The sequence below is a fragment of the Drosophila gunungcola genome, chromosome 3R (genome assembly GCF_025200985.1).
Source record: "Drosophila gunungcola strain Sukarami chromosome 3R, Dgunungcola_SK_2, whole genome shotgun sequence".
NCBI lineage: Eukaryota > Metazoa > Arthropoda > Insecta > Diptera > Drosophilidae > Drosophila > Drosophila gunungcola.
This window is the reverse complement of record NC_069139.1, coordinates 22,773,926-22,789,034: the sequence shown is the minus strand read 5'-3', so window position 1 is coordinate 22,789,034 and position 15,109 is coordinate 22,773,926. Positions and strand designations below refer to the sequence as shown.

At 44.4% G+C, this 15,109-nt stretch overlaps 1 protein-coding gene across 2 annotated transcripts in view; it reads right to left on the bottom strand.

Moving 5' to 3' along the window:
• LOC128251619 (uncharacterized) overlaps positions 1-15,109 on the bottom strand; it is a 40,587-nt gene that overhangs the window by 8,795 nt on the left and 16,683 nt on the right. For both annotated transcript variants that reach the window (XM_052978669.1, XM_052978670.1), the window contains exons 2-4: positions 5,017-5,384; positions 1,957-2,288; positions 413-688 (exon numbers count right to left, since the gene is read on the bottom strand). In XM_052978669.1, the coding sequence (XP_052834629.1) occupies positions 413-688; positions 1,957-2,288; positions 5,017-5,384 (976 nt within the window). The remainder of the gene's footprint in view (positions 1-412; positions 689-1,956; positions 2,289-5,016; positions 5,385-15,109) is intronic.

Sequence of the window (15,109 nt, the reverse complement as noted above, 5' to 3'; positions counted from 1 at the left end):
TGTGCTGCTAATTGGGCAAACAATATGTATACGCTAATAGTTAATGGCGCAAAACTCCGATTTGTACAGTCGGCCAGGCGTTTGTTTAAACAAAAAAAAAAGGCGTAATTAAAATACACGAAATTAGGCAAACGAAGAAAACTAAACAGCATAACAAATCGTTCAGCTAACTGGGCTGATCACAATAATCTCATAAGAAAATGCAATTGAGAATAATTTGGATAATACGAGTAAATGAGACGGATCTCCGGACAGATCCGCAGGGTGTTTGTATGTACACATGTCTATACGAGGTTTAGTATGGCTTATGTACAGTTCGAGAGGCGAACGAAAGTGGGAAAGGAAGTAACAGGTGTCCATACACATATTATAAGGACATCCAGACAGATTGGTAGAAATAACGATCACATACCCATTGGCCGCATCCTGGATCTCCTTCTGGTCAATACCGGCTATCGTGTTCCGCCGTTTGCCGCGCACTTTCCGGGACCTTGACCTCCGGCTGACCGTCTGCACATTGTCGTCCAGGTTGTTGCCATCCGCCTGGCCGGCGCTCTCCGGCGATGTGCTGCTTGAGGATCCGGCCGTGGTCCCGGCCGCGTATCCTCCGCTGGTGGACTTGCGCGCCGCACACATTCGCTGGAAGTGCTTCCCGCTGGTGTTCACCGAAATCACTTCGGCGGGGTATCTGTTGAGGGTGGGAGAACAATGAGATCGGTTAGAAACCCAATTAATCAGGCTTTGCAATTCGTATAATGAAGAGCTTATGTAGTAAGATATGACCCAAATAAATACAGACAAAGTTTCAAAACTATACAGACCAAAGGCCACCAAAAAATGTTAAACTTAAAGATTCATTATAATGTCATTCCAGAATATAATTTGCACAATATAGATATATGTATAGATATATAAGTTCTTACATAAAATCTGCTTGTATTTTGATAGTGTTTTTTTTCCATTGCATTATACAAAAAACAAATGCAATTAAGTTTCATGATGAATCTCCAAAATGAATTTAAATTCAAAGATCTTTAATTTTCCATTTATAAAAAATTATATATTTTTCTGAGTGGCTGCAGATGTGGGCTGGCTGATCGATCTGCTGGCGGAATGGGAGCCTCGCACAGTTTGGAGTGCACTTTTGTGGTTATCCAAACAACAATTTGTTTACGCTTTAATACCAGCCAGCCAACCACATTTTTCGTGCTCCAAATCGGTGGAGCGTGAATACGGCTCGTCTGTGGCTGCTCCATTTCGGACTTAAAAAAAGCGAACAAATGAGCCATGCCGGGATAGGGATATCAGAGACGGGGCGTGTCCATGGCCCAATGGATTGGCAGGGTGGGTGGTCGGGGTCGGGGTCGGCGACACTTGCATAATTGTGTGGCCGCATTGTAAATATTCATACGTAATTGAATTAATTTATTTAAGCACATTTTTTTTCGACCGATGCGCTCGCTGAGCAAACATCTCGTGCTCCAAGCACAGACAATCGAACGTGAAAAAAATGTATAGCAATAACAAACAACGATTTTAATAGCTATTCTTTTTTGTGCGTCATGAAACAGAAAAACAAACAATAGTTGCCGCGAAATTTGCATAAAAAACGCATTAAAATCGTGTTTAAAATAAAAGAAAAATGAAAGGCAAGATGCAGTCGTCCCAAAACTGTAAGCTTAGTACAGTTGGTCTCAAACTGTTGGGAACTATGAACAGTTTTACTTGAATAAGTAAAAGACTTGGTTCATGAGACAAAAAAAGGTATTTAGTACGTAAAAATAGTTTTTAATAAGAGTGTTTCGAACTGCAAACTCTGCTTAGTATCAAAAACTAAAACGACATCCATATTTCTGACCTATAGATTTACATTCAAAAAGATTCTCCTGACTTCGGAAATAAGTACAGGTCATACAGGTCATTATATTCCCTATTAAAGGCATTTAGAGTACTCACTTTAAGGCAATCTGTTTGGTTTGTTCCTCGGGTGAAGGCAAGCGATGGTTCAAAGGCACATCTTTATTGATATCGTTCGGGATGAGGGCCTGCGGATGGTGGTTGTGCCGGGAGCTGTCCGCCGCCTGGCTCAGGTTCTGGGAATAGAGGGCGTCGACGGCGTCGGCGGAGAGGACGGACGGAGAGAGGGCTGGCGTCAGGATGCCGTTCTCGCCGATGACCAGCGAGGTGCTCACCGAGGTGTCCACGTGGTGCATGCAATCCGGCGTGACGGTGACATCACCCAGCGCCTCGCTGGATGTCCACTTCCGCAGATCCTCGATGGCAGCGGGCTGAAATAAAAGTAAAAAGGGGAAAAAAAGAGTTTAAACGTCGCCTTAATTAAGCATTTGGCATGCAAAAATATGGTTTTATGTTCCGCGTATGTATGTATGCTTCATGTTCGGGCGGACAGGTCCTTAATTAGCCGCGTAGCAGAGCTGCCTGTCACGAATATCCCTTTATGAGAAATGTACGCTGCCACTTTGTGATGTGTTTGCGCAAACATTCTTTTTGCTTTCCGCAAATTGGGACAAGTCACGCGATTTTTAAATCTTCCGAAATGTAACACGCGTTCTACAGTGTGTTAGAAAAGGCAAAATCAATCAGCCTAATTAAAAACAATAAAGGCAAACAGCGTAGTGCTTTTCGTAAAAGTGCCGTACTCTAACCGCTCTGGTCTAGTTTAAAATCAAGGTTCAGACACTTTCTAGCTTGGCTACACAGGAAAAATTCATTACCCTTAAAAATTATCAGAAAACATAAGGAATACAGAATATCTGTTTTGGATTAAATAAGCTTTTTAGATTTCTACACAAATAAATCCAATTCCTATCAATAGAAATCAAAATATAAATTGAAGGGAAAATTTAAGAACTGCTGTTCTTTTATCTGTTTTCAAAAACATTCCCCAGACTCGAATTGTCTGCTGGTCTTAAGTGAATTACGCGCATAAAGAAAAAAGCGCAATCGTTTCATTTGATTTTGGGTTCGACTGCTCGAATCAATTGTAACAATTGAAAAATAACTGCGGAAGGGGGGGCTTACATTGTTCCCCAACTCAGCAGTTTTCCATCCCCCGTTTGCCCCTGAAAAGCGCTCCCACATCACGGAAAATCTACATAAAAAGACACTTGAGCTAGATTTCCAATGGCCATAGTGAGGCAGTTCGGACCATAAAGAAATGCCTGAATCCGACAATGAGTCTGAGTCTGAGTCTGGGCTTTTCTCCTTTCTGTGGGTAGCAGCAGCCAAATTCTTTTCCGCTCAATGGCTGGAGCGGAGAAAATGTGGCCAACTTTTAACGATAAAATATTTGCACATAAATGTCGAGCCGTATATAATAATGCAATTTAAGTGCCGTCAAGACGGCAACAGCAACAGCAACAGCAACAAAAGCGACAGCCACCCAAATGGGCCATCTTGGAGATAGTTGCTGCCGTAACCAATAAACCGCAGAGCGCTAATGGCCAGGCCGTCGTCGTCTTTGACTCTGGACCCAGGTCTGGATCGCTTTGGGAATCTTTCCTTCTTTTGGGGTGTATCGGAGCGGAAGACTGAGGCCAACTAACGTCAAACGCAATGCGAAAAGGATTAAAAGTCATTTTATTAAGAAGCAGTCGACAGAATGGAGCTAAAGTCGGATGGCACTGGCAAAAGGCAAAAAAAGAAATAAAAGAGAGGAGAGTTGGCGACAGTCGACCGGGATTGACAACCGGCGTTGTTTTTGCCAAAACAAGTTTGGCAACCTATTGAACAGGGATCCGAGTTGTTGTCGTCGTCGCGGCGATGTTGCTGCTGGAGTTGCTGCTCGTTGCCATTGGCATCCTCGTCTGCAGATATTGGCCATTGGCTGTTTGTCTTTGCACAGCTTATCTAATGGCCCGGCTAAAAGATAAACAAGAGACGACGGCGACGACAAAGTCACAGGCACAGACGGAGTAGAAGACCAAATGGGAGGACTGCAAAGCGCGTTTGCACAAATTAACTGCAATTTTCTGATATGAGCTCACAGAACTGGCAACGTGCAGGGCAAACCAAATGAAAAGTCTCTGATTTTTCAATTTAATTGGCTTAAAAGTTATGAGTTAAAGCTCATTGCGCGATAGATAAACTTTTGCAAATGAGTGGAAGCATTAATATACATGATTACATTGCAGATAATGTAAAAATTCTGTCTAAGTGTCAAGGGTAATTTTAAAAATCAAAGTTTAGACTGTGTTTAACATTTAAACATATATTCTTATCCCAGGTTCAGCTTGATATTAATGAAATATTGACTTTAAAGTTTGGAAGTTGGAATCGGTGCCTAGAAAGTTTAACTTTTGTGACCCGAAATCAGCCAAAAAGTTCGTCTAAAAACCTTTTCTCCCTGAAACTTACAGAGTGCCTCTAGCATTGTCCAATTAAGATTGCCTAATAAAACTGTCAAGATTCATTGGATATGTTCAACCCAAATGCAGTCTGCAAAGTCTTCCCGAACGACTGCATCTCATAGTTTGTGAAGCCACAATGGCGTGGGACGCCAGTTGAGCAATTAAAACGAGTCAACTAACTCGAAATGATTTGCTGCGCCGCTGATGGAGTCATGCCATGAGCTGCTCCTCGTTGGCCATTAGCAAACTTCAGATAGGCGATGGATGATGGAGTTGTGTGTGGTCTCTGTTTGCTTTATCCCGTTCCCGTTGCCACTGCCCATGCCTTCATCATCATCATCAGCACCAAAGAGCCATGACAATGATTGGGTGGCTTTGTGGAGCAGATTGCGGGAACGACAGTTGGCCGGCGAAAAGGCGATTTCGGAGCCAAACCAGCTGGTGAATGGAAGGAAGTGGATGCCGCACAGACCACACACACGAGGTCGTCGTAGTTTGTGGTCTGGTCTGGTTTTTTTTTGGGCGGCCATACCGTTTCACAAATGTATTATTTATGCATGGGGCATAACTGCAGGCCGAGCACCTCTAACGGTTGCCAGTGGCTTGGAAACCAGTTAGCCCGGAAAAACAGTAAGTAAGTACTCACCAAACGGATCTCGATCTCGGCATCGATGCGCGTGCGCAGCTTGCGGTTGGCATTCCCAAACTCCGACACGCACAGCAGTTGATCCTCCGCTCCCGCGGACCCATTGAGCTGCAGGACTTCATGGTCGCTGGACACAACCTCGCCGTTGAAGGAGATGGAGCGGGACGGGATCAGCGACTGGGAGTGGGCCAGCGAGGCGAGGGCCACCGCCGTGGCTCCGGCGGCCACCGGCAGCTCCTTACCAGCCTCCGTGTAGAGCTGCCGGACGCTCAGCGGTCGCGTGTCGCCGGTGAAGAGCTCCTGCTGGAATGACTTGTCCGTCTCGAAGTGCTGTTTGCGCTGTGCAAAGGTGAGCAGGTCGCTTTCAGCTGAAAATTCAAAAAAAAAATTATAATTTAGATTTACTATTAAAAAAAAATATTATTAGATATGCATAGTTAAATCATGTACAACCAAAAAAATTGTCATAGAAACTAAGCTATTGGTACATGCATTTTAAACTAATTGGTATGAAAAGTTTCTCACTTAGAGGAGTATTAAATTAATAGCACGAAATTATAAAAATAAAGCTTATGCTGTTTAAAATTAAAGGTTTGGACTTCAGTTTAAGACTCTTCAGTATAAAAATGAAACAAAAAAGTATATATGTTATATTATATAGTATTTTACTTTATTACTGTCTGTAATTTATTTTTAGGACACACCTTTTTTTGTGTGTAACTAAATTAAAAGGATTTGCCTTATAGCGAATAGTATATTTTAAGAAAGTACTTAAATGGTATTAATCGGACTATGAAGAACTCTAATTAAAGACAGTAATACATAGCCACCCAAATAATCTTACATATTTGGACAAACATTTTAGGAATAAACAAAATTCTTATTTCATCTTTAAGAGGCAGTTAAAATGGTATTTCTTTCTTGCAGTCTTTATTGAATTCTCATATGTATTTCTTTCATCAGTCTTATTTCTTTCATCTTAATAGCGAGTTAACTATAAGTTCAGAGTTGTGTACTGGCTATCTTTGCCCAAGTGCAAGTAATCTGTTTTCAATAATCCACGACGAGATCAGAGGCGGCTTTCATCTCTTGTTACTTTATTCCAGCATCGATCACTATTATCAGCAGCATATAATCAAAGAGCTTTTCATGTAATCTAATAGAAACAGCATGCCCGCCCAGCTGCGTGTCTGCTCCAGTTTGCTCCTCCACTGGGTTTTCCCCCGAGAAAATGGCCAAGCCCATTCCCAATCCACCCAACAATTCAGTTTCAATTTAGCCCACATGGCGATCGTTCCTCTGCCGATTTTGCAGTCTGTAAACAAAGGAAGCCAGGCCGCAAATAAATCAACGCAAAAATTAATAGAGTGGAAAAATCGCCACAGAGCAAGGACACGGCATGAAAAAAGAATCTGAATTATCGTTACGAGAAAAAATGAATGCCATGAAAAATTGTAATTAACTTTAATAACCCAGCCACATGCCATGGAGCTGGGCAGCTCCTGCAACTTGCATATTTAATTCTCATGACAGTGGTGGCCAGTTTGTGGCAGCGCGCGGGGAGTGGCGACCGTTTGTCTTTCTGGCTGTCTGCACTTTTTGCATTTAATAGGCCGCCATGTGGACTCGGTCGGTAATGAAAACAAAGCCCGGCGAGCAGCAACTACCAGGAAGCAACTACCAGAAGCAGAAGCAGCCACTCGTAGATTAACAAGCCCAGAGCGAAGACACTTGACATGGCCATGGAAACTGGGATGGAGCGGGAATGGAATTGGGAATGGGAGTGGCAATGGAGACCCAGTCGGAGACGGAGACGGAGATGGAGATGGAGACAAGGCTGGACCGCTGCCAGGCACTGGAGATGGGCTAGAGAAACGGCGGCAACCTAGCGCTAAATTCAGGCAATTTTATGGCAACGGGGCTGCATTTTGACGTTCAGTGCGCCACTGGAAGACGCATGGTTCTGTGACAGAAAGCAATGCCAAAGGCCCAGCCTCTTTCCCCATTAGCCAGAGCCATTTCAAGTGCGCAGACATTGGCACGCACAGAATCCGCACTGACCCCTGCCCTGGAAATAGCTGAGCCAGAAATAAAAGCCTCTCAAAATAAACAAACTCCTCTGCACTGGCTGTTAATTTCGGCCAAACGCGAAATTCAATTAAGCGTGCTCAGGTGCCAAGGGGCTGCCTTTGCCCAAACGGAAGCTGACAGCAGTCGTCGTCGTTCGCCGTCGCCGGAAATGGCAAATTAACTTGGCAAAAATTATTTTTCCTCAAAATATGGCTGCTGGGCCAAGGAAGGCGGCAAACGAAGAAGGCGTCGTCACGTCTGGGTGACGACCATGGCCATGCCATACCATTGCACATTATTTATGAGTCATGTACAAGAATGTCTCTGCACATACGCTTATGTACACAAAGGCTTGGCTTGGCTTGGCCTGGCCAGATTGCAATCGTAGCGCTCCGAGATTGCCACAAGTCCCGTCTGGAGATTGCCTTAAACTATTTTCACACTGCCAGGACTGAGATCATAGCCTGGCCAAAACCACAATCTTGGTAATACAAGGCATGGGGCCTCTATATGGCTATTATACACTTTTATGGCGATTTAGCCGTTATCTAACGACAATTGTCAAACATGTTTGAAATGATTTGTGGTCAAATTGGAACAAGTCGCATAGTAGATACTCTTAACGGTGATGAAAAGTATGCTCTAACCTATAAATATATACTTTAAGAAGTTGCAACATATATTGTACTTTACTTTATTGCTATAAAATCAGGCAAATATTAAAACAAGTTTTAAATATTAAATGTTTATTATAACTGAAATTGTATGCAATAGCATGCCATTATTGATGCCTCATTTTATTTTGTTAGAAATGGCATGAATTCATATAGGCCTCTAAAGATTCGTTTGAAAGGGTTTGCATAACTATCGAATAAGAGATTCATTTGTGTTGAACTCAAGCTTTGTTAGTCTGTTTTGCATACCCCAAACAGATCATCCACATTGGGCTATCCGATTACCATGCCGTTTGTAACTTGGCGCCTGCCTTCTGTTGACATCTCTCGATTGTCATTTCAAATGCGATGAAATTTATAGGAGGCCGCAAATCAAAGTCACTCCATCCCGCAATGTAATCCAACAGACGCGATGATGTGCGCCAGATGGAAAACCAATAAGCCCAGAGCCAATATATCAAAAGTGCACTCGCCAAGGCCCAGGCACATTGACACGTATGAAACGCCATGCTCTGTGGCGGCAGATACTCCAACCGATGCGATGTGTGACTGAGGCAAAGCCGCAAATAAATGAGATTTGCACAAGATGTTGGCCCAGAGAACGATTGAGTGAAGGAGCCGCACCGAACCAGCTGGTCCAAAGTCGGTGCTGGCTGGTTTCAGAATTTGCCTCGGCCATAAATTGACACCGGGTTTGGTTGGGAGTTAGAGGAGGTGGTGGTGGTGGTGGTTGCGGTACGTGCAGCATAAATGCTGCGCCGGCACGTCGGCATCTACGACGGCTACGATGCTGTGTATCTCGCAGATACAATCTGTCATAGACTAACGCGTAGCATAGCATAATTTGCGCAAAACGAGTTCTAAGGGGGCGGAGTGGGCCAAAACAGCGGTGGCTACGTGTACCAGCAGTCGATGGCGATAATGTCTTGGCAATAAATGATTTATAAGCCATCATGCACGGCGATTGCCGTTGCCGCCTTAATTACGCTGATTGCACCAGGTTAGAGGTCGTTGGCCCCGCTTTTCGTTCACTCAGTTTTTTGCTCAGCTCAGCTCAGCTCTTTAGCTCCCCAGCCGAAAACAATTGCATCGAGTGGCAGCCGTTGGAGGAGGCTCCTTCAATCAGTTGACTGCCACTGGCACTGCCACTGCCCACTTTAATTTAATTATTTAAAGCGAAAACAATTGCAGGCGCAGCAAGGGAAATTAAAGACTGACTCTGCTGCCCTTGGCCCAGCGATTCTGGCTGACTAGCCAGACAGACCCAGAACGTGGACATCCGAACTCCAGCCGAGTTACGCACAGTAAGTGTCGTAATGGCATTTAAAGCAATTACGGGTCACATTTGGGTTCGGCCTCCAGGGGGGACAACGGGAAATGAAGGTCCTGCGACATCCGATGCGATAAAAACGAACGCCAAGTGATAAATTAATTATGTATAAAAAAAGGAAGTCAATGAGGAGAAGATTGAGTTGGATTGCACAAGAGTGACTGTTCTTTTAAGTGGGTAAAATATGGGCTAAACGATGTTAAAGCGTTCTGATATAAACTGGTAGGGCAGTAAAGCAACCCATAAAAGAATGTTAAAGCCATTTATGTTTATTTTTTAATCAGCATTGTCATATGAAGGAACACTAAGACCCATAAATCTACAAAACTAACTGCTTACCTAAAGATTCTAACATTTAGTTTAAAAAAGTTTGTATAATTGTAGCACGATACAATTGATAGGCCTGTAAAAGAACAAAATGGCTTCACTATTTTGCAAATTTTGGGGGAATGCCAGCAATCCGAGCTTGATCTTTACATATTACATACGAAGATTCCTTTCAGCCTGCTTTTATGCAGCATAATGTAAATTTTTTTGATAATCTTCGTGGTTTATTTGTGAAAGAAGGCAAAGAAAAATACTATACATTTTTTATGAATGTTTAGCCCAGAGCGGCCGGAGTTTTAACCTCTGCCAGAAAAGCCATGCGCTTATCACCGACGATTTTCAGCACTCAGCTGCGAGATGATTTATGAGGAAAGATTTTGTCAGGTCGAGGAAAGCTTTAAGCCACCGGGAGCGGAAAATGTGCTGCACAAAAACTGCAAAATAAACAAATACATTTTGGAGAACACATAGCCATACGCAATGAGCATCGAGAGACGAGAGACGAGGAACGAGATGCTGATGTGGTAGTCACATGTGCTTTATGGCCAAAAGTTTTTGCTTTCGGATTTGCTCGGTTGGGGTTGCTATTTTAGGTTGTATTTTAGCAAATTTTCGGCAAAGTGAACAACAGAGCCACCGCCACATTTTGGGGCGCCACAAGCGCATAAATTGTAGAGCCAGCAACAACAGCTAGACAAATTTATGCAATGCCCTCGGGTGGTTAAGGGATGAGGGGCAGGGGGTGTGAGGACACCGACGCTACCCCAAGCAATCAACGAGCAAATGTTGCACGTAATGCGACAGTAAAAATGTTGCAAGCCATCTAAAACAAAAAACTAAAAACGAAAAGAAAAACAGCGAAACAAAACAAAGCGCTACAGCGAAATGTTGACAGAAATGGCAAATAAAATTGGTTTCGCTCGTTGCTCTTCCGACTGGAAATCTCATTAAACGGACTGCTAAGTCCCATATGCGTATCCCAGTCACTTCTGCGTTTTTTTGGCGAAGACACAGGCGCCCCCTGACTTCCCAGCTGCACTATTAAAGCTGATTTATGCCCTCCGCAACCTCTTAACCCCTCACACACTAGCACACTATCAATGGAGAGCAGGCCGGCACACCCACGCGAACGCATTGCCAATAAAAATGGGCAAGTCACGTGATTCTGATTTGCCAAGCCCACAATCATAAAAGGTCAATGTGGCTGGCAGCAGCAGAGGGTGAGGTGAGTGGATTGGAGTGGACTGGGAGAAAGTGAGTAAGCCGGGCCAGGACTAATGATCTGAATTATGTGCGAGGGTGAACTCTTTTCACTGGGTCCTCCCGATGACAGATAACGCACGATTCATTGGGCTTAAAGAGGATTAAAGATTGAAGTGATGTCGAATCCCGGGGCATGTCCTTTTCAGGCATATCAAAAATAGTTTCACGAAGTTATCAGTGGTATATAAGCGGACAAATAATCCCCAGCTTATGGGTAATCTTTGGCAGTTATAATCTGACTTGATAAGCTTGGTTATGATGTGTGCTAGTACTTGTTGCAAAGACTTACAAAAACAAATGTCTGTTAAATAAATTGTGTAAAATACTTTCAAAACATCAGACACAGAATTGGAAATAGGACTAATTAGGTCGATACATCAGAAGCTAAAATCAGTAATAATATTGTTTGCATATGAATTATGCTTTAAATTGATAAATGCGAAAAAATTGTTTGTGTTTCTGCTGTTTTCCTAAAAAACTACTTAAACAACACTTTTGTCATCAGGCGATGATTCATTTTTAGATACAACCGAGCTGGTCCCTCCCCCACAAACCTATCGATGACGGCTTGACACAATTTTAATTAAGTTCGCATTTCTTTACGCCATCGGATGGCCCGACAATTTGGCTTTTATTTAAATTAATTGACCCCAAGCACTTGTCGTGATAGCAATTAGCGTATTTTTTGTCTTCCGCCCGTTTTGCGCTCCAATTAATAAGACATCGAGTCAAGCTTTCGGCTTGATTAAGTAAGACTTGACTTCCGCCAGGGCTTAATTATGAAATGGCTGGCGATGGGGCTGACTTCATGACTTTACGACCATGTAAAGTAATTAAACGAATACGTAAAATTTGCTGCTAAACATTTGAGGGCCGCCCCCGCAGCTGAACTGCTGCTGTTTTGCCCCGAAGGCCTTCGATTTCAATCATGGGCCGTGTCTATCAATCGATTTTACAGCCCCCGGGCGAACATAAAATGCAGCAGACCAGACTGGAAATTGAATGAAAAATGCATCTCACCAAATGCCGCTGTTCGCTGTTGGTTTTCCCAGTTGCAGTTGTTGTTGCGGCCAATAAATTTAAGTGACATGCGTTTTTCAGCGAGTACCCGCGGGATAAGTTTACTTAAAATTCCATCGTCTGTCTACGGGCGGTGAGGCAAAGAGGCCGCGATCAGCGCGACTGATATCATTAAGAGCTGCATCCTCATCGAGCGCCTTTTCCCCGGTTTTCCTCCAACAACCCTGCGGAAGTGGAACCGCTCGGCTGCGGGGTGAAAACAAAAATAAATGCACCCAGCAGCAGCAGCAGCTATTTTATTGGGTTTTGTGTCTAAAATTAAATTGAATGCCCAAAAATTTTGTTCAAGTCCCCTTCTCACCAGATGTGTGTGCAAAGAAGATTTACTCGGAGAGTGGCCACCACTTTGGCAGGGATTTCCCTACCTCTCACTCTCCCACGCGGCGACATTTTCCGGCTTTCGGCTCCCTTTATATTTAACAGCTCATTTGCCTTGGCACCTTTTTATTTTTGGAGATTTGTGAGACTCAATGCCTTCTATGTGGTTTATTCAAATATTGTGCGATGTGCGAGCATAAAAAGTGGCGCAGCTGACGCGCGGGGATTATGGCCAATGTTTGACTTGAACTTGAAAATGGATAGGGAGGAAATGAGAGGCAGCCATTGAGAGATGCGCCACATCCGGTTTGGGCCTAAATCCTGGACCTATCCCATTTCCATTTCCAATCCCTTTCCCAGATTCCCATGAAGCAAACGCCAAGACGCTAAGTAAGTCGTTTTCTTTATGTGTCTCCGTTTTTTTGTCTCGCCTCCTTTGTCTCAGATCTAGGAAAACAAATTGCCCGCCCCATGCCTCCCACTCTCCCACTCAATTGCCCCTGCCAGGGCAAATGGAAATGGTTAGACAGCCAAAGCTGCGGCCATATAGCCCTGGGCCAGAGCAATTGAGTTAGCATTGAATACAATTGAAAGACACTCGATCCGGACCGAAGAGGCTGAGACCAAAAACGGGTTTCGCCATTTCGTGGAAGAGTCTTGAGTCTTGAGTCGAGTCGAGTTCAGTCGAGGGCTCCTAAGTGCCCCCCGTTGAGGCATATGTACTGGTGTGGATGTGGCCGGGCAGCGAAGGTATCGATCAGTGCGGAATACTCGGACCGATGGATGGATTCTTATTTGCTATTCATTGGAAACCGTGGAGGGGGCAAAGGGCGATTTACATGTTGGTAAATACATTTTGATCCACTGCCAGCCTTGAACCACGGCTTTGAGCTGCAGCAACAGTAGTTATAGCCATGATTGCATATATGTATGACAGTCGATATAATGCCTAAGGGCTTTCGGCTAACTTTGAACTGTGAATAAATGAAATTACCTCTGAATTTCAATGGGTAATTTAAAGTTCTTTGGCAACTCAGGGTTTCTTTTTAACTTATGACTTAATCAACGTTTAACACCTCTTAGTAATTAGTGGAAACATATGTTATTATTCTCTATTTTAATATTCACCCACCTAAAATGATTACTTGCAGACAAAGTGTCTAGCAGTTTATGCTACATATTAGCACTTTCCCAGGCATTTGTGCTCTTGGTTGCTTTAATGGCTTCCATGCTTAGTTTATTATGCAGCCCATCTTCATCACCATAATGCTGGTTCAGCACTTCTGGTCTTTGTTTATCTTGGGAGAGACTCGTCTTCCTGGTAACTAATCCAATCCACAGACAAGCCAGTTTGCTTATTGCCCTGAACGAGACGGCCTAATCAAAGTCAAGATATAAGGTTACCAACTCCGGCAATTGAAACATTACTCCTGCTAGCATTTGCATCTGAATTTATGCGAGCTACAGCACTATAAATACTAATTAAATGCTTAGCCGAGACGGAGTGACATGGGCGGCCTGCCACTGTCCTGGAATTTCTATTATGCACCACCACTTGGCCAGAAGTGGCCTAGTACCACCCGGCACCCGGCACCCAACTCCCGATCCGCAGTCTTTGGAGTGTCTGGCACCCGGAGTTCAAGCGGGCGGCGTAATGCATTTTGCATTAACATTTTTTCACTCAAAGCCAGCCAGGAACAATGGTGAGCGCCTACAGGGACACTTTAGCCATGGCCAACAGTGTGTGCGAGTGCGAGTGCCAGGCAGTCTGAATTTCCAAGAGGAGGGGCCCCAAAGGGTATTAAATTCAGCCACGGCTTCTTCACAGTTTATTTTATTCGAAAAAGTTTTGTATTTTTTCTCTCCTGACACACGTGCTAAAAGTTAAAAGACGAAACTTTGCAGCGACAACGCCCCGGAGTAGACAACAGGAAATGCTGCAAACATTTTGGCAACACTCTGGCCGCCGAACTGCCTGCCAAAGGTGCGGACAAGGGAAGTCGGGCGGCTGAGAGCTAAAAACAAACAACAATCCGGCGATGCAGAAAACGGAGGAAGAAACATTCCCCTAAAAAGCAAACGGCAGAAAAAGTGCCGGCGAGTGTTTCCCAGGCAGGTAGCAGACAGGATCTGAGGAGCGAACAGAGTGTCCTTCGGCAAACACAGGCTACCCTCGAGTCCTGGGAACGTGCATTCCTGTGAATGAAGCCCAAGGCATTCCTCTTTCCTCATTCCTCATTCCTCACTCATCATTCATTTCTCATATGGCTGATTTTTATGGTTTCCTGCGCGACCCCTTCAAGACGTTCCCAGTTCCCAGTTCGACCCCGAACCGACATGAAGCCCTGAATCCGCCGATTGAATTACACTCCTTTCGCATCCTTACAGTCTTACAGTCTTACGGTCATACAGTCTTACAGTCCAACGTTCGTCTTGCGTCAATGTCAACCCTTGAGGGCCTCGGGTAAATATTTGCATTTGCAAAGCGTGGGGCGGTAGGTGATAAACACGGCTACTGCACTGCCACTGAGGCTGCTAATTGCTGGGACAAACATCGAGATTGCCGGTGCAACATTCCCGTATCTCTTGCCGGGGCAAACACAAATTGCCAGACTGTCAACTGCCTTGTTGCACGAGCGTTTTTAGAAAGTTTCCATGCTCTGGCTGAACTTCTGAACTTTGCGGCCGGAGGAGATATGATTCGGATGCCCGGGGCAGATCCGATGACTGCGGCCTCTCAGGTGACAAAGCGCTGCAACGCAGCCACGCTAAGTCAGTCCGATGAAGTTAGTCGAGCGTCTAACGAGGAAACCGCATCGGATCTAGTTACCCCCTCTCAGCGGCAATGTGCCAGTTTACCAGTTGTTTTTTTTTTGCCAGCTCCGCTTGGCTGGCAGCTGCTGCGGTTAATTAAACTCAGACTATCGGACGAAACCAAAGCGCGACATCGACAACAATTTGTTTATTAGAAAGTCTGCCGATGATGGGCCTTGGGGGAGGATGGGAGAAATACCAGAACAAGGACAAAGTG